Source organism: Onychostruthus taczanowskii, unplaced genomic scaffold, assembly GCF_017590055.1.
Source record: "Onychostruthus taczanowskii isolate IOZ18803 unplaced genomic scaffold, ASM1759005v1 scaffold37, whole genome shotgun sequence".
NCBI lineage: Eukaryota > Metazoa > Chordata > Aves > Passeriformes > Passeridae > Onychostruthus > Onychostruthus taczanowskii.
Window position 1 is genome coordinate 3764562 of NW_024501126.1, and position 27483 is coordinate 3792044.

Here is a 27483-nt window from a genome sequence, read left to right on the forward strand (position 1 = left end):
CCTCTAGACTTCCAGCTATGAAAAAAATCTTACATAGATCTGCTGAATTCTTGCTTACAGCTGTGGAAGCACTTTTTTCAAAAACTTGCCTTTTACCTTGAATGTAAAAGCTATTTTTGCCAAATGTATCACATCACATTATTTCCACTGAACACTGCTGTGTGGCTGTGCATTTCCTGCTTTCAAATTTTATTAGATTGGAGTTGTGGAGCACTATCAAGTATCTCACAGATCCTTAAAACTGCTTGGATGTTATATAAGAGAATTCTAAACATTGCTTTGGCAAGACAGTTGACTACCATTTATGCAGTTACCATGTTGTTCTCTCATATTAGTTCATACAAAGTGGAATTGTATGTAAATCAAAAATTGTTAAAGAGAGATGAGAGTTTAATTTTCTACAGAAGGTATTATATACTGGGATGGGTTGTTTCATTTTGTGGTGAGGAGCTGTTTGGTCAGATTCACTGCCTGAGAATTAACAAGCAACATGAGAGTGTGGACAAGAGAGTTCTGTGGACTTCCGCTGCACTGAAGACACTCTTCCTAAGTCTGTTGCATGACAGAGATGGAAAACCAAAATACCAGAGTCCCTGGCAGTAGAGACTCAAGAGCAGTGAGCCTGAGCTTGCACAGAAGCTCAGGCTGCCATGACCCCACAATTCTTGTCTTCTAGGAAGGAAAATGAGAGCTCTGATTTTGGCGCTGTTGGGGGGTTGGGGTAAGAACTTATTTTTAGTTTTGAGTAAAAGCTGGCTGAAAAAATTACAAAAAAAAAAACAAGGTAAGTTTTTCTAAAAAATGGAATCCTGTGTTACAGCCAGCTAGTCAAGAACTGTTGGCTTGTCACAACCTCTAACCTTTTTTGATTTTGTGACAAATTGTTTCTGCTTCCTGTATTAGTTAAAAATAACTATTTTCCACTTAATACAGGTGACTCACTGGCACAGTCCGTACTTTTTTGCCTACTTCCCTGCAGCCTCTTCCTTCCCAGCTCTTCTTGCAGATATGTTGTGTGGTGGAATAGGATGTGTGGGCTTCTCTTGGGTGAGTTTACTCTGGTGTGGTAATGGTGCTTCACTTTGCCAGGATTTTAAGCATTTCAGTAACATTCTACAATGAAATTATTGATTATTAGCAGTGAAGTCACAGGAGTATTTTTGTAGGCAAATTTCCTTGATGAATTAAGGGTTTTCACATAGACACCCTGGATGATTCCAGGAATAAAAGGCTATTTCCTCATACAAATTTTGCTCTTGAAAAATCACCAACATTTAGAGCTAGTGATAGAAATGCAAACATACTGGTAATCCAGTAATAAGTGTGGCTATAGTTTGTTATTGTTGCCATTGTTGTTATTTCTCTTTTCACCTGATGAATGGAAAATTTTCTTACAACCTCCACATTCATATGAGGTATACTCTTCTTAAAAGTGGCTGGTATTTGATGTTGAGAAAAAATATGCAAGATGAAAATCCTAGCTTTGACATTTGATAGTCATGGTTCTATGTAAGGCCTAGTTTGATATTTTTTAGTAAGTGTTGGAAACTGTATGCACAAAATGGTCTTCAGGTCCCTAACTTGGCTGGTGACATTAGTCATCTAGTCTCTATAGCAAAAGAAAGAGACTAAGAGAGAGAATTATTCTTGCTCTAGTTGATCTGATTTCTCTTAATGCTCTAGTGAGATTATTCCTCTGCTTTGTTTTTCAACACAGGCTGCAAGTCCAGCTTGCACAGAGCTGGAGACTGTCATGCTGGATTGGCTAGGGAAGATGGTTAATTTGCCTGAGGAGTTTTTAGCTGGGAAGGATGGCCAAGGTGGAGGAGTCATTCAGGTAAGAGGGGACACCAAAAAAGAATACAGATTGAGTTCATGAAATAATGATTTTGTAAAATCTTTATACTAGGACACTAATGAAGGAATTTTTTTTTTTTTGCTGCCACATGGGTTCCTTTCAAATTTACAGAAGCACTGATTGTCTGTGAGAATGTTTATAGGTAGGCAGGATCATCCATGAAAGTATTGCTTTTGTTTTTTATATCAGCTGATTTCTAAAATACTTCTCAGTGAGGAATTGTTAGTAGTTCAATTTAAAATTCAGGCTTAAAATTCAAATCAGAATTGTAGGATGGAGAATTTAACTTGTTACTCAGTGAACTGAGCTCATACTTATCAAAAATATGCAGCAATGTTTCATAGCTGAGGTTAGAAGTCTACCTTTTATATGTGCAATTATTTCAGTTAGTTTCCACAGAACCTTGGAGATAAACTTTGATTAATAGAAATAGCAGAATGTAGTAAAAATTTTATCAATTTCTGCCAAAGAGGTTGAAATTTCTTTAAGTTTTTCTTATATAACAAAAGGAAATATCAGAATATTATAATAAAATGAAGAGCTGTTTAAAATGTGAACCTAAGCAGTTCTACCAATAGATAATACAATTTTTAAACTACACTGCATATCCAAACTAGAAAAAAGTCCCCAAACTTTTACATTGACTGCTGAATGAAACTTAAAATGTCTGAGCAGATAACCTGAACAATAATGAATATATCATGGGCAATCTTTCATGCATAATAGAGCTATGCTGTTTGTCAGCCATGGCTCCACTAGCACGTGATCATTCTGCAAATGCAACTCTGGTCACAGCTGTTATTCTATCTAAAATAGATTGCTATGAAGAAGATTGAAATGTAAATAATTGTTCTGTGCTCCTGTGATAATCTCTGAAGTCTGGTCATTGAAGGCCAGGGCACAATCCATTTTATCCAAAGACAGACTTCCAATATACATCTGATTTAAATGCTAGAACTGGGGGCTTCTTTCTTTGATCTCAGCTGCAAATGCCTATAGTGTGTTCCAATGAATTCTTCCCAACACCTACCCAGGAAAGAATGAATTTAATCCAAATGCTCTCATTGTCCTAGATGGACCTGTACCTACACCAGTGTATTTCCAGTATACATATAGTTCTTTACTCATCTGCTTGCTCTGTTAGTATCTTTATCATGAGGATTGCTAGGGAGAGCTTTATGTTCAAGAAATCAAACTTCCCTCATGCATCGTAGCAGCATCTATTTTGTACCAGTTAAAGCAAGCAATTATGCCTGATTGTTATCAGCAGGAAATATTTCCCCCCCCAGGCTGACAGTGCTGGATTGCCCATAATTTTCATCAGAAACCGGTCATTTCAGAATCGAAAGTGGGCTCTCTGTTCCAGCTTATGATGCAGTCATTTGGGCTGCAGATTTTGTCTTGCTCTTGAAACAATAATGATCCAAGCAAGAGAGCGTGAGGCAAAGACAATGTGTGTGAAAGTGCCAGTCATTCTGTTCCTAAATGCCAAGTAATTATTGTGCTATTGGGTAAAACTGAGCCTGTGAAAATTGCCTCTTAATTACATTTGAAAGTCTATGTCAATATGAAGCACTTTGTTGTGTGCAGGATGACACTTCAAAATGGTAAAAGATGAAAGAAAATTTCAGTTCAGAGCTCTGGTGGACATGAACATCAGCTCTTGCTGATATTTCCTCTGCCTCTTGAGCCTGCTTGCCATGGCAACCTTTGTTTGCCTGTGGTAAAAGCAAAGGTATCATCATCCTTCACTTAATGCAGAATACAGCATTCAAGAGGAGAAAAAACAGCTTTCAAAAATAAGCGAGAAAGCAACTTTCTTCCTGAAGTTTGTAACCTGCTGTTCATTCTAGATAAATTGCTGGAAAGTGTACCTGCTTTGAATTTTAAAGAGTTTTCTTGCTCTGCAAAGAAAAAGTATTTTAGGGGTGAGACAAAATTATCTTTGGCCTGGCAAAGAACACTGCTGATTTATCTTACTTGTCAGTTAGCCAAGTAGTTCAAGAACCAAGGCGGTTTTTTTCCCTCAAAAATATTTAGCACAAAACTTTGGTGCCAAGTGTATAGAAGAGCATTGCAAACCAAGCAATGCAAGCAGTGGGAAAAGCTTCAGTGTAAAAAAGGTGACTCAGTATGAAAAATGTGATTTATGGAAACTGAGGCAAGGGGGAAAATCCTGTGTCTATTGTGAGACATCCAAAAGCATTTCCAGGTTGCTGGATTCAGGTACCTTTAGGCTATGTCCCCACTGTATATCAGGAGGCAAAATTCAGCTGGGAAATATGCCCTTTTCTTTTCATCCTTGTTTCTGTAAAAGGAAATTCATACAAGAATTGTTGTGTACATTGACTACGCACCAGCATAGATGAAGAGCCAGGATATCTGGGTGCACTTCTTAGGAAGTGGAGGCTATTCTTCAGCCTAAGTCATTTGCCCACCCAGCCTGGTGATCACCAGAATAGTGGGAGCCTAAATTTCCAGATATCAAATTAATGCCTTAGCTTTCATAATTTCTTACAGCCATTTTCTTTTATGTATTAATGCCCATTTTTCTAATATGTGTACTCCATTCATATCCTGGAAATGCACCTACAGTGTAAATGATTATTTTATTTCAGCTATTTGGACTTTTTAGACAGAAAAAGTAGGAAGATTTCTCCATGTTCTGATATTGTGATGAGAGCTCTGTCTTGCTACAGACCATACACAGAATAACATTATTTGAGGAGATGGCCAAACTATGTTTTCTATAATTAAAAGACCAAATTTCTTTTGCCCCTTGCCTCCACATGGAAGTTCTACCTTACTTGATCAAAAGGAGTAATTGTATCCTAATTCCATACTGTATCTGTAATAATTCCCTCAGTTGCTGAAATACTGTATGCAGCAGCAGCAGGTATAAAAAATGCACAAAAAATGCAAACTAGTGCACAAAACTCTCCAGCTTGTGTTAATGCCTTGGGGTCTACATTCCTCAAATCTCACACTACCAGAAAGGCAGATAAAATGTATTAATCATTGGCAATGCATTCAATGAGTGTTCCGGGACTATCCTTTTCCCTGATTACTCCGTTGAATTTCAGCTGGATTTCATTCATTCACTGTTGAGATGTTGACATGTGTAGAAGGGAGTTTGGTCTCATATGAGTAGCTCAGCCAACTTCAGTGTAGGAGAATGATCCCAGTGAGTTCAGACTTTCTCACATATGAAATCTGTCAGATCAGGCTCACCTTCAGAGAAATAAAACTGCTTCCCAAATATTGAAACGTTTGTGTAATTAGTAAGTATACTCAAGTCTTCAACAGAGGGAGGAGAGAATTTTGGTACAGGACAAGAAACATCACTCCAAAATTAATTTGTTGACACTGGGGTTATTTCTGAGACAGAGTTACTAAAATAAGTGACTGTATTCAGAGCACTGTTATGATTCACATGATGTTTAATCAACTTTGAAAGTGTCTAAAAACTTCATCTTGCTTACAGACTCCCCAGTACATTGAAACTTATGAGTGTGTATTTACAAACTGCTCCTTATAGTTTAAAAGAGTAGTTTAGGGCATGTTTCAGGTGCATTTTCTAGATGAAAACTGTATAAAGAATTTCTGTGAAATCTACTGATAAATTGATACAAAAAATTATTTCTCTTATCACAGTGTATCCAAGACACATTTTAAACTGATGTTTTGTGAGTCAAAGTGCAATTTAGAAATAATGTGTCATTGTTCTTTTCATCTTTGTTGGTGATGAAGAAAACATACATAACTAATACTTTGAAGTACAATTAGCTATATTGAATCATAGCAGTTTTGGTTTTTCAGTTTTTTTCTCTTTTAGTCACAATAATTTACTTGCCCAAGGTAATTCTAACATGAAAGGAGGCGTATAATTAGGCATGTGTCTTGATAGACGTGAGAGTTGGCATTCAGGTTGTGATGGAACATAGATGTGCAGAAATAACACAAATCAATAGTTACTCTGACATTGTTATGAATTAAAGGGCAGACTGGTGCCTAGTTTGAGAGCCTTTTCACATTTAATCTTAGTGAATCCAGCTTTGTAGCACTTGGTTGCAAGGCTGTTGGCTAAACTGAACAAGTATAGAGATTTAAGAGAAAAGGCAGAGGCATTGGGAAGGCGACCAAGATCAAGCAGAGATTCCTCCCTTGCTGCAGACATATTTTTAAAAACATGAAATTGCAAAGTTTCTCATCTGCATTTTCTGTTAACTATTTCACAGATTAACACAGAATGAATGTCACTTTTCTTCTTCTGCAATGTTTTCATTTTGAATCTTCCCTCAATTTATCCCACAGGGAAGTGCAAGTGAGGCCACCCTGATTGCACTGCTTGCTGCAAGGACAAAGACTATCAGACAGGTGCAGTCAGAGAAGCCTGAGCTGACAGAAACAGAGATCATGGGCAGGCTGGTGGCTTATGCTTCTGATCAGGTGAGTATCTCTCATTAACTTGGAAACACAGTCTATACTTAACAATTTCTGCCATCTGAATAGGCAGGTAAATTTAGTATAAACTCTTTGGATTGGAGACTATTTGATTTTGGTGGTTTAAATCTTACTGTACATCATAAGTGTGTTCCACGGGGATCCGTATTGGGAACAGTGTTGTTTAACATTTTCATTAATGACAGACAAAGGGATCGAGTGCACCCTCAGCAAATTTGAAGATGACACTGAGCTGAGTGGTGCAGTTAACACACCTGAGGATGGGATGCCATCCAGAGGGACCTGGACAAACTTGAAAACTGCTCCGTGGGGATTTCATAAGGTTTAATAAGACCAAGTTCAAGGTGCTGCACCTGGATCAGGGCAACCCCCAGTATCAGCACAGGCTGGGGGATGAACAGATGGAGAGCAGCCCTGCCCAGAAGGACTTTGGAGTGCTGGTGGATGAGAAGCTGGACATGAGCTGGCAAAGTGTGTTTGCAGTCCAGAAAGCCAAACATGTCCTGGGCTGCATCCAAAGCACTGTGGCCAGCGAGGGGATCCTGTCCCTGTGCTCTGCTCTGGTGAGACCCCACCTGCAGTGCTGCATCCAGCTGTGGGGTGCCCAGCATAGCGGGGCATGGATCTGTTGGAGTGAGTACAGAGGGTGGACATCAAGATGATCAGAGGAATGAAGCACCTCTTCTGTGAGAAAAGGCCTGAGAGAATTAGAATTTTTCAGCTTGGAGAAGGCTTTGGGGTGTCATAATTATAACTTAAAGCCTATAAGAAGGATATGGGGGGACTTTTTACAAGAGCATGTAGTGACAGAACAAGGCAGAATGATTTTAAACTGTGAGTAGGGTGATTATATTAAAGAAATTCTTTATTGTGGGCGTGGCAAGGCATTGGAACAGGTTGTCCATAGAAGTTGTGGATGTCCCACCTCTGGAGGTGTTCAAGGCCAGGATGTATGTTCTGTGCAGCCTGGTCCAGTAGATGTCGCTACTCATGATAGTGGGATTTGCAGTAGTTGATCTGTAAGGTTCCTTCCAACCCAGGCCATTCTATGATTCTGTGGTAACTGAACTGGAATGTCATGTGTGCTATCATAATATAAAGGATAAATATCCAGATGTCAGTGTCTTTATAAAGAGCTTGTTTGAAGTAAATAAAGATAATTAAATAAGGTATTAATTTCAGTGATGTTTAGTAAGTCTAGGGTACCTTTTGTCACATCCAGTCTTCTATGTCCATCTGTGCACACAGTATTTTCCTCCTACAAGCACATGTGCAAGCAAACATCCTCCCCCTATATGCATGCATGGGTACAGATGCGTGTACACAGAAAAACCTAATCCATGAATAAAAGCAAACCAGTCACAGTACTTGAAGCAAAAACATTTTTTTTCTCTTTAAAAAAAAAAAAGGAAAACCTTTAAGATATCCATCTGCCAATCCAACTAAGAAATCTTGTAAGGAAACATAAAATATAATCCTTGGTTTGTGACTGTGAGTGGTATTTAGCAGACTGAGTTACACTAAATTCTCAGCAGGCCATGACTATGAGAGGCTTTTAATGTCAATGAAAACAAATTCTGCCCATGTGAGTTCTGCTGCTGCTATGTTTCTAACACAGTAATCCTACTGAAGGGCCATGCAATGTTGTTTCTCTTAATATGTGTGACATTTTCTTTCCTACATGTCAATGATACAGAAAAAAAACCTTCTTTTAGTACTTACTGTTTATTTTAAAGTAATATCTGATGTGCAGAGTAAAATGGCCAAGTTTCAGCCTTTCTTTGATTTACTACTAAGTATATGTTAGAGGGCACTGTAGAAGTTAACACTACACTTGCTCTTTGCTGGTGGGAAGAGGGATTACACTTGTATGGTGAGAAGATTCAAGACAAGAAAATATGAGAAAAGATAACTGCTTTCAAGAGGCACAAAGGATATTTATCCTTTCTTTTTGTTTGTTTGGGACCCTAAGGTCAGTATTGTGCAGACCACCAGTCCCAGAGCTATTACCGATCCAGTGATGCACAAAACCTTTTACTTGTTTTGACTTTTTTGTCCCATATAAGAGGCTGACCTGAAATGAGGACTGACAGGCCTTCCTGCCTACTGAAGGTCAGAGGATCTTATGTTTACGGAAGGATTTGCCTTAAGATACTGCTGACCTTTCCAAGCCGATTGTTACCGAGCTCACCGTTCCTTCTGCATTAAGAACAGACCTGTGTGACTCATAGGCAATAATCCACGAAAGAAAGTTCAACGCAAACCATTCAGTGGAAGGAAAAACTATTCACTGATAGAGCCCAACAATACCAGAATGCATTTAAAAAAGAATCTTGTTACAATTTTTGAGTCTTGATGAAGCAGTTCAGGGCTTCTGACTGGCTAACGACCTCAGTGTATTATTGTAGTTTGCTTATTTGCAATTCTAGTATAAATAATTTCTAAAATACATTTTTCATTGTACACTTGAATGAAGTATGGTATTGCTATGCCACACACCTCATTTTTCCACTTAAAAAGTTATATTTCAAATCTAGGCTTCTAAATTTTCTCAAGTTGGTGCCTGATTACTTACCAAAGCACTTTGAAAAGGGGCACTACTGAGACACAAATTAATGGTACATCTGTCTTTAAAGCATGTAATTCCACAAATATGTCTAGCTGAAAGGCAAAAACTTTGTCTAGTCTAGTTCAACAAAATTCTGGATTGTTTTGTGATTATATGCTAAATTAAAATAGAATTAATAAGCAGTCTTAGGCACTGGCAAAAATCAACAAGGAGATTGTGAATGAGAATAGTCATGATAGGAAAAGATGAGGCATTTTCCTCTTTCACATTAATGATGATTAATGAAATTATAGAAGATAAAATAGCTTTTCTGGTTGTTTGTTTTAATCATGCTTTAAAAGAGATTCTTTTGTGGCTAATGTATCTTTCATTGTCAATGGAGTTTTTATTCCTGTTATTATTCTATTGTACCACACAAATTTATGAGAATTTCTTAGTGATAACTTTGTTTTTATTTACAGAGATACGATTTATTTTCTAAAAGAATATTATTTCAGGGAAATTCAAATTAAGTATGTTGTGAATAAAATAACATATTGGGAATGATCCTTACTTGCCTAAAAAAGTGAATGAATGATTGAACCACAATGTAGTTAGTATGTTATCAGAACAAAAATGGTTGTGTAAGAAAATATCTGTCTGTACCATACTGTGACAAGTATAGTTTTAGAGTTCAGACAAGTTATACACCATAAAAATATGCTAGCAAGCACCTGAATCATTATCAGACAAGATGATTGTCTGCACATCTTTTGATCTAGAGCCAAATCCTGAAACTCTGCATCAATCCTACCATGTAAATTAAAGGTGATTGTCTGCACATCTTTTGATTGATCTAGAGCCAAATCCTGAAACTCTGCATCAATCCTACCATGTAAATTAAAGCTCTCACTAAGGTTAATGGCACTCTTGTCTAATGTGATCATGGCAGTGTTCTCAAGGGTGTGTCAGGGTTGCTATTAGTTTATTTTGTGTGTGTGTGTATTTATGTATATATATATATGTGTCCATCTACTGATAGGAAAGGTGGAGAAGTATGTATCTATTACATACCGTCAACAGTCCTAATATCTCAAGTATGGCTTTACTTGAAAGGACTTACTTTTTTAGTTTGTAAATTCAAATGAACTTCTTACATTCCAGTAAAAGGAGTTGGTCTTAAAACTTGCCCATTTCCTTGTAGGCTCATTCATCTGTGGAAAGAGCTGCACTAATTGGTGCTGTGAAGATTAAAAATGTTCCTTCAGATGACACATTCAGTGTTTGTGGTTCAGCCCTGAAGAAAGTACTGGATGAAGACAAAGCTGCTGGTCTTATACCATTCTTTGTGAGTACTGGATTTTAACAAATCAATGGATAAGATTCTTTTGGTATTAATAGATGGTCTCATCCCTAACAGAGGCACTGGTAGGCAGCTGGGCTAGAATACTAGGAGAGGTTCCATAAGTATTCTTTTGTGCAGGAGGAGAAAATAATTTGAGCAGCTGGTTGCACTTCTCAGCAAAATGATGTTTGGGGTCAATTTCATAGTTGCATGTAGTCCTGCAGTGGTATAATGTCCTAATTCCTGAATTCTGAACTGTTTACCTTTATTTTTCAGGTTCCAACTTACTTACAAATAAAACAAGTTCAAAGGCAATAAATTAAATTATGCTATCTCAAGGTCAAGTGTCTTCAAGAAACAATAGTTTCCTCCTGATAGTACTTTAGCAAAAAAATGAATCTCCATAATACATCCCAAATATTATCAAGATCAGACACAGTCAGGTAGTTGTGAGTAAGTAATTAATCTCTAGCAAATGAGCTGTAGAGAATGCAGCTGTGGAAACTTTAGGTGTCACCACTTCCTGTTATCTGTCCATTTTTTTTCCCCCCAAAGATTCCTACTTCCACAGCAGGACAGCAAAGGCAAATATAGTTATGTATCAGTAGCTTAAGCTCATAATCCCCCAAGTTTTGACATAGAGTATTGTTAGATTAGATAAAATTCTAAAGTTTGGTTCTACCATGATAAGTACCTGATCAAAAAGAAAAATTGCTTATTCATCAGATCTGCTCCTCCTACCAGTTCAGAATACTGTTACTACTTCAAGTTAAAACAAGATTTTGCCATTTGGTTTTTTCCCATGAAGTAAGTAACTTCTGTTGTGGTTTTGTACATCACCAACAAAATTCTTTGCTTATTTCCAAGCATTATGCTCTACTAAACTTGATAAGGACCACAGGCTGTATAGATTTCGTAAGGGATATAACATGCTACAGAAAATATGTTTTTACTGGCCTCCACTGAAGAAAAAAATCCTCACACAATTAATTTAGAAACTGAGAACTTCAGAAATGGGATTTTTTAAGAGATTCAAAAATAAGTCACTTTTTTCACAGAAAAGTCTTGTCTGACAATGGTTGTTTCTTTTCTTTCATGTTGTAACATTTTGATAAGGGATAATGTGACTTAAATTTCTATGAACTGTTTTCAGAAGAATTAGAAGATTAAGCTTGCTTATACTCATAGATTAGTGCCAAATGGGACAAAGAAGCTTAAATTTCACCAGGCTCTTTTGAAAATGTAATCTTTTTACTCTTCTTGTTATTAACCTTTAGAGAATGTTTTTTATGTAATATGAGGATGACTAGAATGAGAAGTGATTTTCATATGTGAAGAACACTGCTAATTTCTAGGGTGCCTAGAACTAGTGAGTCTTTAGGATGACCAAGCACATCCTGACAATTGCTTTACGATATAACAATATTCTGACTGAGAAAAAAAGCATTTCTAGGGTTTCCAAAAAGAACTTTTTTCTGTGGGACGCACCTATTGAGGTGAAGAACATGCCACAAGGCATGTTTTATTTCTCTGTTTTATTATCCCAGTTCATAATACCTTACACAGGATCCTGTTTCTATATCTCACTGTTAATTTTAAATGATTACAAGTACAGCAGGATATCTTCATGCAATAACTGTGCATGTCTTTTTTCCTCAGCTTTTGACCATTAGCAAAAAAATGCAACTTGCCCCTTACAAATATTCAGGCCTTATTAATTTTTCTATGCATACAAGAGAGAAAAGGTTTCTAATTTACGTATTCAGTGACACCTTTACAGAAGGTGATTTAACTGCTGTTTTTCTTCCTCTGTTTGTTTAGCTTTGCAGGCTTTCAAAGACAGCAGAGGCTCTGCCTGAGTTAATACAGCCTGTATCGAGTCTTCCATTTATTTGTGTACATAAAATATGTCAGCTTTAGCTCAAACATTATTGGTATGGCTGGCCTCTTAACTCAAAAGGTGTGTTAATTCTCTGTCATGCTGAGCAGCAGTCCATGCACTGTATTAGTGCTCCCTTTTTTGGCTTGCAGATTTCAAAAGCCTTTCCATTTCTTTTGTTCTTGAGTAATTTGATGCTGTTGTATTTTGTTCTGGCGACAAAGATATGCACATTGCCAAGGAAACACCTTACGCCACTTGATTCCTTGTCTCCCTGTATTCACTGATCCTTCACTAAGGGGAGTGATCCAACATCAAAGCAACAAGTTTGATGGAAGAAATTCTGCCTGAAGAGACTTGTGACAGCAGAGACATCATTCCTAATGAAGACGTCTTGTTTGCATCCAAGCTGCTACAGTCTCCCTTAGAAGCAAGAAAAGGTTTTGTAAGGGATTAAAAAGAAAATACAAGTAAATTGCAATGCCTTATAGGCATCTTTCTTCTCTTAGTCTTAATGAATAAATGAAGAATCATTATACTGAACTTGATAGCAGTGCTTTCCTTGTAGAGGTGAGTGGAGAATCAGGGTCAGATTAGCTTGATGTGAAACAGATTCTGTCATTACAGCAATCTGTTAACTAAAGGTTTGCTTTTCACATACACAGGATTTGGCAGTCAGCCTTTTTTTGGGGACAGGCATTGTCTTTCAAAGGAATCTTTGCATTCCTACCCACCATCAATGTCCTGTAGCACTAGTAATGTGTATATCATTTTGTTCAGTAAAAGCTGTTACCAGTAGGGTACCCTGATCTCTACTTTTGTTTTCTTTCTTTTATTTCTGAGTTCAGACTTGTGTTAATTCATCTCTTTCAAAATACTTTTGCAGAAACTGAAACAGATGTATTTTCATATAGTAAAGCAAACAGACTGTGCAAACAAAGCACTTAACCATGTCAGGTGTTGAGGGACTAAAATTGCCACAATTTACTAAGGAGCCATTTTCCAGCACAGATGATGTGCAGCCCTTGATCTGGCCCCAAATTAAAGGGGGAGCTTTAAAGCACATGCTGAATTAATGTCCATTTCATTAACTGTAAACACACACTGGTGGTTAAACCTGTGTGTAAATGCCTCTCTCAGTTGGGCCCTGTGCTCCCAGCTTGAGACAGACCTCTGTGTTGGCAGACTGTTGGCTGGGATGCTCAAAAGTGAAGACCACTAAGTTAAGCACTCCTAAATTCAGATAGAGTACCCACTGCATTCAAGCCTGGCTCACCTAAACGTGTGTAGGTGGCCTGTGAGCTTTGTGCTGTCTTTCATAAGTCAGCACTGACAGATTGCAGCTGGCATATACAATATACTTCAACGACCTCAACCAGTATAAAGCTGCTACAACACAATTGCCTGCTGCCCAGCATGAAATCTCTCTGATTTTAGATGAAATGACTCTTCTGAATGTGTTCCACAGGATATTAAGAAGCAGGCTTTTTGTGTCCTGACTCACTCGGGAAACAAATCAGAATCAGACTGACAGAGAAGCCATCTTTTCAGTAGAACACTTAGATCCTGACCACAGATTTCCATTTGATAGAAACATTCTTCAGACACGTACAGATGTCTAGGGTGATGTTTCTTAACCCACAGTTTGTGAATGATAGCTGTTCTGTAAAATACTGAATGGTGGTTTAGAGAACTGTTGCAGTTTTATTCAGGCCACAGACATTCTCATGAGTGCAAGCTGGCAAGAACTGAATAGGAGAAAATAAAAACAATATGCGAACATTGAAAGTTCTGCCTCATTTTAGTTATTTGCAAATGAAAAGCTTTGTGGTGGAACCATGCAAAATGTGTCCACATCTTTTTCAATAGCTGTAGGAGGTCTTCTAGTTGAAAAGATTGAGAGTAATTGCTCTCAGGAATCATAAAGATTCATGTGTGTTTCCTGACATAGCACTCCATTTCAGGAAACTAATACATGAGATGACTGAGTTAAGCATTTTAGCTGCTTTGTATTCACAACCAAGGGCTGAGTCAAATTTGAAGTGCACAACCTGAAAAAGGAAAAGGCCTGCAGGCTATACTGAGCCATCAGTCCCATTTCTGTGATGCAGTCTGTCCCCTGCCCTTTGCACAAATGTGATTTTTCTGGTGTTACACAGGCTACAAATTGAGTTAGATTCATTCTGTAGTACTGAGGCGGGGTAATGAGAGTCCTGACAGGGGCAGATGGTGTCACTCTAAGTGGTTTCTGAGAATTAAAGCAAGTAGCTTTGAGGCTTAGACACCTGCAGAGAGGAAAACAAAATTATTTTAGAAATTGAGATATACTTTACAGAATAAGCCATTATTTAAACAACTAAGCATATGTTTCAACTCATATAATCTCTCACTGAAAAAACATGCTTCTTATCCTGATTAGAATACCTTAACTGCAGTACAAAAGTACTATCACTGTGTAACTTTTTGATATGAAATTTCCATCATTATTTTAATTGCTGGATTAACCAAAGCAATTTCACTCTAATCTTGTCAGAAAATTCATACCGTATTACCATAAAATATAAGTGTAAAAGCAGAGTTAAGTCTGTAGTGCACTCTTTTTATCTCCCAATATATGCATATTCCTTATACATATAAAAAACTGGCATTTTCATCATGGTGTCCTCCATTGTGATAAATATATTTTCACTCCATACACCCATGCCTTCTTACGAAAAATAGAAACCAAATGTTTTCCTGCTATTTAAAAAAATACCCTACAATCTTTTCAAAGCACCCTCTATCAGTGGGTGATTAGTCTTCCAGAGAACTCTTAAACTTACCTCAAGGCACTTCAGTTTTCTGTTCTTCTGTGTCTCAGAAATATAGGAGGGCCCAGTATAGATAAAGATCAGATTCTATTGAAGGAAAAATATGTTAGCTTAGGATTTTACTAACTATATACATACAATGTGCTTCTCATTTTCAGAACTGTATTTGTTCCAAACTCTGATTCTTAGTAGCTTAATGTAGAAAAAATACTGAATTGTCCCCTTTTTATTTTAGTAATTATTTTTTTCAAGTTTTTCTGGCACAGGATGTTTGTTTCTTGAAAAGTCCAGTGGATGGACAAGTATAATTTAGGTTTTCCTTTCTCTTCTTATTGGTCTCATCATGAATTTGCTAAGGGACACATATACACAGAAAAATGTATCTAGTTCCAGATATATAGGGAAAAACTGTAGGAACAAAATATGTTGCTTGACAGTGTACTTGGCAGAAGAGGTAACCAGAAATACTAAAATAAAAGAAGCAAAATTCTGGGTTTGGCATTTTTATAATCATGTCCTAGCTGTTCTGTAGTTTATGTTTGACCTTGGATAAATTATCTAACTCTTTTATGTTTCAATGCTCTGACTATAACACAGCATACTTTGTCTATTTAAACTGTAAAGTGTCTGTCTTTTATTGTGTAACTCTGACTATAACACAGCATACTTTATTTGTCTATTTAAACTGTAAAGTGTCTTTTATTGTGTAAAAAATCTAGTAAAAGACAAAAAGCATACTCAGCCTTTATTAGTGCTTTCAGAAATAAGACAGGGTATTTAAAACATAAGTGTAGCAATGAAAAATAAAATAATGTCAGTTTATATGCCCTTGGTAGTTGGGGATTTTTTGATTAAAATTCTACCTGCATATTCGCAATAAATTACAATAGCTCATTTTCACCAAGTTATATTCTCTTTCTACTGTGAAACTTCAGCATGTTGTCTCTGCTTTTGGCCCACTGGTCACACAGAAGGATTCATTAAAGGAGACATTAACAGAACGAAGGAAGAACTGTTCCAGTGTTTTAGGCTGAATCTGGGAAAAGAAGTTTCTTTGTGAAAAAGTCTTGCAAGCCAAGTAGTGAACATATGCTGCTAGTGAGCAGGTTCCAGGTTGCTGATGTCTTGAGCATAAACTGGTTACAAATCTCTGTTGCAGAGCTCAGCAAGAGCTCTGATCAAGACAGCAACATTTGTCGATCTATTCTGTCAACAATAATTCCAGCACCTTTGAGTTGCTCAAGTTCAGAATTTGCTCATGTACCATGAACTGCAGTCATTTTGATGGGATTTGCATATGTTAAGGTAGTATTGAGCCACACAATACGCATGTGGAACTTACAGAAAATACATAAAATATAGCATTAGCACAACACTGTGCCTATATTACAGTACTTATCACTCAATTTTATATAAACATTTGATTGTATGCATCTGCTTCAATGGACTGTTATGGGAGCTTTGAAAATACCCACCCACAGTCTCAAAAGTTCCACTAAGGGACTACTTGAGTTCCACTAATGACTAACATTTTTTTTTTGTTCTATAGTGTCTATTCTTTTTGTTTATTGCTGCCTTTGCAGACCATTTTTCTCCTTTGGTAATTTTCTGTGCTGTAACACTTTTTTCTTTTTTGGCTCTGCAGTTCTGTGCAACACTTGGAACCACCCCTTGCTGCTCCTTTGACAGACTGTTAGAACTGGGTCCTATTTGTAAGTCTTTGCTGCTTCTTTCTAAAACTGCAGATACCAGTTTAAGCCATGCTGAGTCATTTCCAGGACATTATGCAGTGTCAGTGTCCAAATACAATAAAGCTACTTTTAGATGAGACCTTCAGTTACAGTTTTTTTTCTAATATTAGGTCAAGCAGCAAATGTGCGTTCTTAAGCTGTTAAAAAAGTTAGAGGACATTGCCTTAAGGGTTTCTTTTCTAGGGGGAGATATATTTTGGAATACTGTCAGTTAAGAATTACTCTAATGCTTCAGTTTGTAACATATTTCTTCAAGCCCATGTACCTGCAAGGGCTTCTAGAACAATGCTGAATATCAGGAAAAAGTTGAACTCTTAATTCTACTCTGCACCAAGTGCTTTGTTTCTGCCTGGTGCTAATAACTATAAAAGTCAGGGAAATATGCACCAAAAATCCCCCATCTATTCTTAATCCTTGCTCTCCCCTTCCCAATTTCCTTCCTCTTCCAAGAAAATAAGACAAATGCCAGTGTGCTTAATACAGTGATCAAGTCATGGACTCTTCATAAGTATTTCTTTCTCTGTTGTGGTTTGTTGTGTCAAGCTTTGATCTGCAGCAGGGCTTGGTCAAATCCCATGTTTGCTGGCTGATGAAAATGCTACCAAAGCACACCATATCTCTTCAAGTGAACATTTAGAACAGGAAATCCATAGCTGTAAGCCACTGGAAGCAACTTCATAGAAACACAGCTTGATTTGATGTCCTGTTAATTTATTCAGGGGCTTGCATGGTGGTCATTTGCTCTGTGAGGTTTGCTGCCTTTCAGCACAAGACCCAGTGGTTTGGTTTCTCCCAGTCCTTTTTTAAAACAGGTTCCTAGTAGTTTGCTTAGCAGCTACAGATTATTTCTGTTTGTGTTATTCCTAAAGACATATTAAAATAGTGGCACCAATACGTTTAGGTGTAGCCATTATCATGTATTTCACTTAAATGATTCCCTGCTTGTGTAGCAGAGCCCAGCAGAAGGATGGCATAGCAGTGAAGTCACAAATCTCATGCTACCTTTTCTGTTAGCTTTTCTTTTAATTTTCTCCTTAGCATACATGAGCAGCAGTCCTATGACATAAAGGCAGTGTCTCAAACCAAGTATATTTAAACATAGATAATCAGTTAAACTTTCAACATGCTTTAAAATAAACCTAAGTTGGGGATGTTGTGAATAATATTTTATTGGCATTCCCAGGCATTCTTGCAAAAAGAAAATTTAGTTCACAAGAATGCAAATTTCAGCATGAACTTGGTGCCCAACTGCAGATCTCAGTGGATGTACCTCTGTATGTGGAAATAACCATCAGAATTATTTGGTGGCCAGTGAAACGTGGGCTTCAGCCATAAAACTGATAGACCATGATTGTTACTGAGTGCATTAAAATAGTGTTCTCTAGTAGAGTGTGAATACTTAATTACAGAGTATGCGTGAGCTGCTCATATGCCAAAATACTTCTGCAGAAACCATTCAGTGACTAATCAAAAGTAGCACTTTCTTAGCATTTCAGTGCTTGCTTTTGCCTAAGTGTCTCCATCCTTGAAATGAGTAGTTTACTGCACATAGTTCAAAAGCATGTGCATGCACATTTATCAATATGTAAAAAAAATACTGCTTAGAAATGTGTGTGTGATTCATGAGTTAGAAGTGGGGAGCGCAGCTAATATTCTATCTGCTCCTGCAAAAGTAGTTTTATTACCATAGAAATGATAGCTAAATCTCTAGATACATTTTTGAAAGTGTACTTTATAATGGCTCTTAAATCAAAACAACAAAATAATTTATGCTGCTTAATTTTGGTAAGATAAACCCAGATATGATGACCTTATGGCTCCTTTCCAATGCAGGATATTCTATGATTCTATGCTTCTTTAACTTTTTTCCAGTAGAAGTGGGAAGGAAGAATAATACACTATATAGATAATTTATATATTAATGAAAACCCAGATGGCGGAAACATTTAATCTTTTAATTTAATTACAAATTGGGAAAATAATAACATCAAAGAGAAATCTCTCAGGCATTTGGTTTCATGCAAAATAATTGGACTTTTTAATCAGCTGTTTAATTTATTTCCTTCAATTATTTTTTTAGGTAATAAGGAAAATATCTGGATGCATATTGATGCAGCCTATGCAGGAAGTGCTTTCATCTGCCCTGAATTCAGGCATCTTTTAAATGGAGTGGAGGTGAATGAGTGTTTTTTCTCTAGCAGCCTGCTGAAACAACCTTGCTCTTTTATAGAATCTATGTGGTTTTTACACACCCAAGATTATTGGCTCTTCCAGAATCTCTGAGTAAGCTGCACCTCAGTTTGCACTACCAATCCCTGTACATTCGATTGCATTACTTAAATTTTTAAATTTTTAATGGTTTATACTGGGATTATGCGAGTACCCCTCTATAAGAAGTTTGTCGTTCAGAATAACAAGTAGTACTGAATCAACAAATACAAAAAAGGAACTTTTCCCCAAATATCGCTAAAGACATATTTGTAACATCCTACATTACACAAAAAATGAGGAAAAAAAAATAATTTCAACAAATTAATGAGCTCATTATGTCTGGTTTTCGTCTTACATCCTGAAATTCATATGGTATAGAGCGAGTAGCTGTATCTCAAACAGACAGGGTTTAATAACCAGGAGACCTAAATGAAATATTCCCTTAACAGCACTGCTGTTCCTTTTCTGCTGCCTTACTGAGCTACTTGGCATTCAGTTGCTTAGATAAGAGTACTTCAATTTCCTGCTGCTCCCCTCAGTCAGATAAGTCCTTGTCTTCCACATCAGTGGAGAAAATATTACTGTTTGGTAAAGCCAGAAGTTTAAACACAACACTGATAGGCAGTGAGTAATGAAGAAGAGGCGGGAAAACCCCCTCACAAATAAAGCATTTCTTTTTGTCTCTTTTTTATCAGCAAATGAAGCTTGTTGTAATTTCCTGTGGGGGAATATTTTTAAAATTATTGTTATTGGTTCCTGAAGGAAATGAAACAGCTCCCTTGTCTGGGCCAGCATTTGTCATAAGAGTAAATATTTATCAACCATGAATAGGTTTCCTACCTTGTATAGTACAGGGTGATAGCAAGATAGATGGATAGATAGATAGATGGATAGAGAGACAGGCAGATCATCTTCTCTGATTGGAGCATTTGTTAATTGTTTACAGGTGACAGGGAAGGTTATGAGAAGCAAATGAGAACAGAAAAGTGCAATATGGAATAGTCAGACCTTGGTGCTGCTGGGTCCCCATCCCCAGCTTTTTAAGGCTGGTGACATCTGCCTTTCTTAAAACAGAAAGCCCTTCTGAAATCCTTGCCCACCTGGGTTTCTTCTGATGCCCCACCTAAACATGTCAAGTAAACCAGGCCTGGCACATGGTATATAAATATGTATTTACTGCAAGTGCTTACTTTTTGGTGGTTTTTCTTTTGATTTAGATGAAACAATAATTTCCAGTGAAAGAAAAGACCCTGTCCAAAAAAAAAACCAAAAAAACAAAAAAAAAGTCCTAGTCAGTTGTAATTTTTTGAAGAAATATGATGTGCAGATTCTGAATTACGTATATAGTTTCTTGCTATATATGAATTTTATGTGTATTAGTTCCATATTCTTGGACGTAGAAAGCATAGGGAATTATTATTGGAAAATGTGATGTGTACCCCAGTGAATGTTTCTGAGTATGCAAATGTATTTATTTATTTAAGATCACAAAAAGATATTTACTTTTCCACAAGATATGTAGCAAGAAAGTATAATTGTAAACAAATACTCAAAATGTTGATAATACCACTAACCTAACTCCATATGTAATGTGAATTCCACTCCCAAAATAAATGAAGATTTAACTCCCAACAGTTACTAAAAAGGGTGACATTAATATGAACATTATAAAGACCTGATTCAGGAATTGATTTATAGTTATACAGACAATTTGACAAAGTCACATTGTTAGCACATGGATCCTTTTCTCTTTTGTAATTCTGTTTTTATTTATCCATACTCAGTTTGCAGATTCATTTAACTTTAATCCTCACAAATGGCTCCTAGTGAATTTTGACTGCTCTGCAATGTGGTAAGTATTACAGTAAAGGGAAACATTACAAGAGACAAAAATGAGATTATATTAGTTTTCCTTTCTAGCAGTAGACATTTCTTGATATTTTTCAACTGAAATGGGGAGGACTGCATAGCTTTAAATCTTATAAATTATTTACAGAATTCAAACTTTCATTTCATCCAAGTTTCCAAAGCACAAAGTTTTGAAATAGACCTGAGCTCTGTATTATGTTCCAAAAAGAGAGAGAAGTCCCCAAAAATCTGAAGATTTATACTTGCTTCATTTTGGGACTGTTTAAAACATAAATAAAAAAACTTATTTTAAGCATATCAGTGCAATGAACAGCATGCTAAACAGGTTTTTTTTTTTCTTTATTCATTTTCTTTATCATAACATTTCTTTTTGTTTGATTCTTTTAAAAGCCATTCTAAAAATGTTGAAGATTTGGCTGATGAAAAGCGGTTGATTTCAAAAAGGCCTATTTATGTAATTTTGTACTGACTTTCAGTTTTCCCAGATGACAGCCGAGACATTTTGATATTAAATGGTGCTGAAATAGAAACCCCTAGACAAAGCAAAGTATCATAGCAGTAATGATAGCATGGGTTTGTTAAAAACATTCCATAGATGATCCTGTTTTGTCCCAAACTAAATGATTACCAGCATCACAATTAATGATACTTGTTAGCAAAACAGCTATTCAACAAATGCACACTATTTATCAAAATAAATGAAAACATTTATTTCAGTTGTAATAGAACAAAATTTGCAAAAGAGAAAAAAAGAAGACTCCAAAACATCATCCAGAAATAGGTCACCTTATTTAAAAGTGGAATAAATGTAAGACAGTGATCACTCAGTTGCTTTTGGTTAACCTTCATCTCTTTTAATTTCCCTGGCAAAGTTGACTTTTCAGGTAATATATTATGATTTTTATTTCAATATTTCGGCTGATGTAGACATTTTAAATCTTCCTACACATTGTGGTTTTTTCTTTTCCCTAGGGTAGATGGCTCACATTTTGACTCTAATTCATGAGTAATGACAGCACCCCATAACATGCTGTGTCTCCGTGTGTAAGGAGGTGGGAAGATGCTGAAACAAACTCCTTCACTAGTTCCTCCCATCTTTTTCTCATCACTCAAAGACGTTGTTAAAAACATAGCCACTTGCAAATTAGACAATACACTATCATTTTCTTTAATGTTTGTAGAACAATGAGGAGCCACAGTCTAGTCCTGAACAATTTAGTTTCTCATTAATTCTGCTTTCCCTGAAAACCCTGTGGAACTATGTTAAAGGCTTTTTACCTGGCTTTCCAGTAAAACAAGTTATGTACAATCATACTCTGAGTTCCCATTTCAGGTGACTTTAGGTTATTCCTAGTAAAACTTAGACTTCAGACTTAGGAAGATATTTTTTCTGCATTTTGTTTCTTGTTGGGTTTTTTTGTTTTTATTTTTAGATAAGCCATTGCATAAAATGCTTGTTTTTATAGGTAGGAAGATTCCAGTAGAAGGACTCTGAAGAGACCTTGCAACATCTCCTTACTCAAAGTAAAAATTTCACAACTATAGCCACTTGGGCTTCAAGTCAGATAGGCGTTTCTCTATAGGGGTTATTCACTTAACACAGAATAAATGTACACTTAAACTCTTTGACTTGAAGCCAAGTCCATTGTCCAGCTAATTCTAAGACCCACGTCCAAAATTCACCTGTCTTACCAACTGTAGCACTCCCTAAGAAGGTGGAAAAGTAACACTAAAGGATGAAGGATGGTAAGAAAAAGTAACTGTGAAGGATACATTCTCTTAGGATCCATGAAAAGTATCAAGTACAATACTATGGTAGTATGGAAAGAGTTCAGTAAACGCTGGACACCATTTCAGAACCAAAGTAATCTGAGTTCCATTGATGGGCAGACTTCAAAATAACTCAGACTCCTCAGCACTTTCCCCAATAAACACTTGCATTTCTTTTCTCTTCAAGCTGATTAAAATAATCTACCCATTAGATCTGTAATGTAATTGTGTAACTACTCAGTGCAATATGTGGCACTGATGTAGTTTCAGATTTGGAGACAATTTCATTATAAACCTTTTGTAAAATATTCTCAGACTTCCTGATGTACAGAAAAGAGCAGTCAATTTCCTATAAAAAGGAATTTCATAAAGCCAGTCCAAGAAGGGTGTATATTCTATATTCAAATACCAGAGTCCTTTAGACACTTTGTCTTGAAACTACAGTCAGTTTTCCTGACTTGTTTAAATGATATTCTGGAATATTATAAAATAGGACTGAGTGTCTTCATTCAGAGAGAGTGAAAATAATAATCTTGTGAAGTCTTGGTATTTTTTACTTTTATTACTCTTTTTGGAGTTTAAGTGTTAACTTTTGATTAGGAAGGGTGTTTCAGTAACTGGAAGAAGGTGCTTACAGGAAATACTTATCTGTAGATCATAGAACACAGAATAGTTTGGGTTGAAAGGGAACTTAAAGATCATCTACTTCCAATCCCACTGTCATGGGCAGGGACACCTTCCACTAGCCCAAGTCGCTCAAAGCCCCATCCAGCCTGGTCTTGAAGAGTGCCTGAAATGAAATTGTATTTCACTTTCCTAACTCCAGCTGAATAAACTTGAACAATCTACTTGAACACAAACTGAAATTTTCCCGCTGGTTCATAATATGGCGTCACCTTTTTATCTGTCATTAAAAATGTACAAAATAGAGTGAGGCAGTTAAAAGCTGCACATGTGCAATTCAAGTCACTTCTCACAGATTTTCATTACTTATTTCACCAAGAGGTTTTTTTTTGCATTTTGTGTTATGAATACTTAATATGAATCTGTGCTACTTAAGTTAGGTCTTGGTCTATTAGCATAACATCCAGCCTTAAAAAAATTCTAGTTTACCAGTATAATTTGTGAAATTCATATTCACAGGATCACAGATTATTAGGGTTTGAAAGGGCTTCTGGAGATCATCTAGCCCTATGATTTTCTTCCTGAGAGGTAGTCAGGGAAGATCTTTCAGGCTGGTGGATGTGTGCCTCAGAGCCCCTTTAACAGAGAGCCACCCACTACAGTCACTCAACTTTTCTTGTTACACTAGCCACTGTATGGCTCCTGATGTAGGCTCTCCTTGTTTGCCTTGCTCAGAGACATCTTCAGACCGCTGAAGAATCATACCTGATTTTACTCTGAATGTTGGAGGGTGGAGGTTGGAGCCCTGCTTATTTTTGATCACCAGGGTCCAAGGTGTCTCAAGCTCAGTGTTATCCCCTGGAGGTGTATGGTTCTGGAGCCACATATGTGTCTTGTAAAGCAGCCATCCGACAACAGGTCATCCACCTGTGCACACCTTGTGCAGGTACCAGCCTTTTCTCCAGGAGAAAAGGCTACCATTGCAAGCCACCAGCTGTACTGACACCTCCTTCCTTACCAGTTCCATCTGAGTGAGAGCATTAGACTTCTCAGGTGCTGCCTCAGGCGACACAATGGGTTTGGCTCCAAGGTGGGGGCCACCATTATGGCAGAGACCTTGAGCACTGAGCACTTTGGTCTGGACCTCCTGAGCACTTAGGGCTTGCCTGAGGTGTGGACCTGCTTGCAGAATGCAGCAGCACCCTTCCTGCATTCCCTGCTATGGAAACTTCCATGTCATTTTTGTGTGTTCTAAGCTAGATGTAGCTACAGAATAGTTACCCATTCCATTGTTTAATACAGCACCTTACAGGAGAAGAAGTAAAGTGCTCACAAAACATCTAAAGACATTGCTTGTAACTTGGATTAGCTGCATGGAGAATGAGCTACTGAAACACAAATATACCAAAGTAATCAAATACTTCAAATAAACTACAGTAGAACAACCTAAAATTTGTTAAAAATATTTATCCTAATTAAACCTGATTTAAATTATTGTTTTCTTCCTTTTGTCCTTGGGACATTTTCAGCAATAATTAGGTTATTCATTGTTCTTATTTTATCTGAAAATCTGTCATTATTTTTCATATGTGAAAGTTTACTTATTTTCAGCCATGTACTTCCCATACCTGAAGGCAAATACTTAGCTGTTAACCTTGGTACTTCCCTGACCATTAGAGAGACGAAAGCTTTTTGTTTGTTTGAATAAGATGTTTTATGACTACAATCTAGATGTGAATGAGGGTGTGAGTATGTACTGGCCTGTGCATTTATACATACACGCTAAAATACTGGAAATTAGGTTTTTACTTAGAAATTTACAATTCTACATTAAACCATTAAAACGTAGAAAAAAGATTTGGACTTTTGTCTTTTAGAGTATCCCTGTGTTAAGTTTTGCTTACTTTGTAATATATTTATAGGCATAATATAAAGATGTAGCAGTCTTTCCCTTTTTGATTTATGGTTTCTTCTTCTGCCTCTATAAACCCCAACATTTGTGAGGTGAGTCAGTCTTACTCAGCATGAACCATGAACCAGAAAAATCATGTTATTAATCACTGGCAAAACACCTTTTATTCTCTGTAAAAGGAACACACTGGCTTTGGAACCTCAGTCCAGTCACACCACCCCTAGCTGGCAATAGTAAGTTACACTTCTCAGTGTAACATTGTGCTGTAGAATGCCTGTCAGGAATTGTGTAGTGGATCCAGCTAATGGCAGGGTGGTACAAGAGGGGAGCCAGAGTCAGAAAAGGGGGCTTGTCCCTTCCAGTGGCTGCTCTTGCTACTTCCACAGCAGCATGGAGAGAGGGTGGCCAGCACCCCCAAAGCCTCAGCGCAGCTTTGTGTGATGTTTAGGAAGCAACAGCTCTTCCCACGCAGCTTTGTACTGCAGTAATTTCAAGACAACTTCTGTTGACTGCAAACATTAACATTGCTTCAGCTAGTCTCACATTCTGGTGTGAGTGTCTATCACCATAAAAAGATCCTCTATGTCTGTTTCTTGTCTGTTTTTAAATATGCAGTCGTGCAGTTATGCTGCCCGTTCCTGCTGAGCCTTACACTTAACTGCTTGTAAGTACAGTACTGATATGGCTGTGAAAAAGCGCTGAAAATGGCACAGGCTGTGCTCAGGAAATATGCCAGTTTAAACACATTCAATTTGACTTCACTTCTTGTGGAAATTTAATCCCTTAAGTCTTTATTCTTAAATTTCTCAATTTGATTTCTTTCTTTTTTTTATACAGGGTGAAAAAAAGATCAGATTTAATAGGTGCCTTTAAATTAGAACCTCTTTACCTGCAGCATCACCATCAGGAGTCTGGTAATTTTATAATTAAATGAGATTATTATTATTTTGCTTGCGCTCTGATATTTAATGGGAAAATAGGATTTAAGATGAAAATGGCAATTCTTAAACTACCCAAGTTGTTTAGGAGGCCGTTTCCATTTTATGAGCACTCTAGGGAGCTAAGCTCATTAAAGTGCAAATACATGTCTAGTGAGATTTTAGTTAGTTAAAAGCAATACAAGAAAAGTAATTTCATAAAGCATTATGCATTACTGCTTTTGTATTGGGATTTCCCCAGTTGCAGACTTACCACTGATTGATTGCAGGAGTGTTGAGAAAACTCTTATTATCTTTTGGCTGTCAGATAAATGTATTATTGGGTGTTGTGTAACAAGTCCCTTAACCTGTCTTCCCCAACACATCTTTCTCCAGAATGATTTCAGGATCTGATTTGGTTTAAGAGTTTTTAAGGTTTGTGACTTTTTTTCTTAGTTATTCATGCAAGCTCTGATTCAAATTTTTCAGAAACACTTGTGAGGAAATAAACACTCCCAGAAACTACAAAGAAAGCGTGAACTGTGTTTGCTGTCTGTGCTCTGCTTTTGAGTGATAGCTTTCTGGGACAATGTGCTGTAGCCCTCATGCTCTTACCCTGGCTATAGGGAAAGGTAGTAAGAACGGACTGTCTGTTTTGTACAAAATGTTCATGAAAGCTCTTTACAAAATGCTCACAAAGAACTTAAAAATCTCAGGCTCTTCACAAAGCTCCTTAATGGATTCATGCTGGTCCTTACACATACCTAGCAACTGGAGAGCAGTATTTGCCCTCCTGAAGCCCATTTTTACACATCTGGTTATTAACTGAATAATTGTGAAGAAGATCACAGCAGTGCACAGTCAACATGTGGTGGAAGTTCCCTCATAACATTCTGAAGAGAGTGAATCATCTGTAGAAGGTTTTACCATATACTCAACCTCATAATTTTCCTGGAATTGCTGGTGCTGATCTGTGTTCAGAAGTGCATCCTGTTATGGCTATGAACTCATTGACATTTAAATTAATACCACCCAGAATTCCACTATTCACTAAAAAGCCCTAGGAAAAATGGATTCATGTGCCTTAATCCTGAACTAGCACAAACCTTGCATTTTATTTCTTTCCTCCATTTCTAAGGAATGCAAACATAGAACAGTGCAATAAACAGGAACATGCAGTAATTCTGGAGCTGATGTTTACCTTCTAAAGGCTCAAATGATTAAGAAAAAAATATACCTTTTTTTGCCTTTTTAAATGGAATATACAAGTTACAGCAAATACACTTAAGGCACTAGCTTCTACTTAACATACATCAAAAATATTTATCTTCAGGTGAAAAAATTCCAGCCTTAACTAAAACGAAAATATGTTCTTGGGACAACTGATAGTGCTGACACAAGAACTTTTGGTCTTACCTGGATTAAATAACACCTGAAGAAAACCAAACCTTTCTTAAAAACAGGTAGTTTCAGTAAGGCCACCTAGTTGGCCTAAAAACTTTATCACCCAATTGGAGAAAGAGTT

General features: G+C 36.9%; 1 protein-coding gene across 1 annotated transcript in view; it reads left to right on the forward strand.

The window, feature by feature from the left end:
- DDC (dopa decarboxylase) overlaps nucleotides 1-27483 on the forward strand; it is a 46533-nt gene that overhangs the window by 5891 nt on the left and 13159 nt on the right. The window contains 8 exon segments of the mRNA XM_041411785.1: nucleotides 934-1047; nucleotides 1718-1837; nucleotides 6173-6307; nucleotides 10075-10218; nucleotides 16550-16616; nucleotides 18736-18830; nucleotides 20651-20718; nucleotides 25879-25955. Coding sequence (XP_041267719.1) covers nucleotides 934-1047; nucleotides 1718-1837; nucleotides 6173-6307; nucleotides 10075-10218; nucleotides 16550-16616; nucleotides 18736-18830; nucleotides 20651-20718; nucleotides 25879-25955 — 820 coding nt within the window.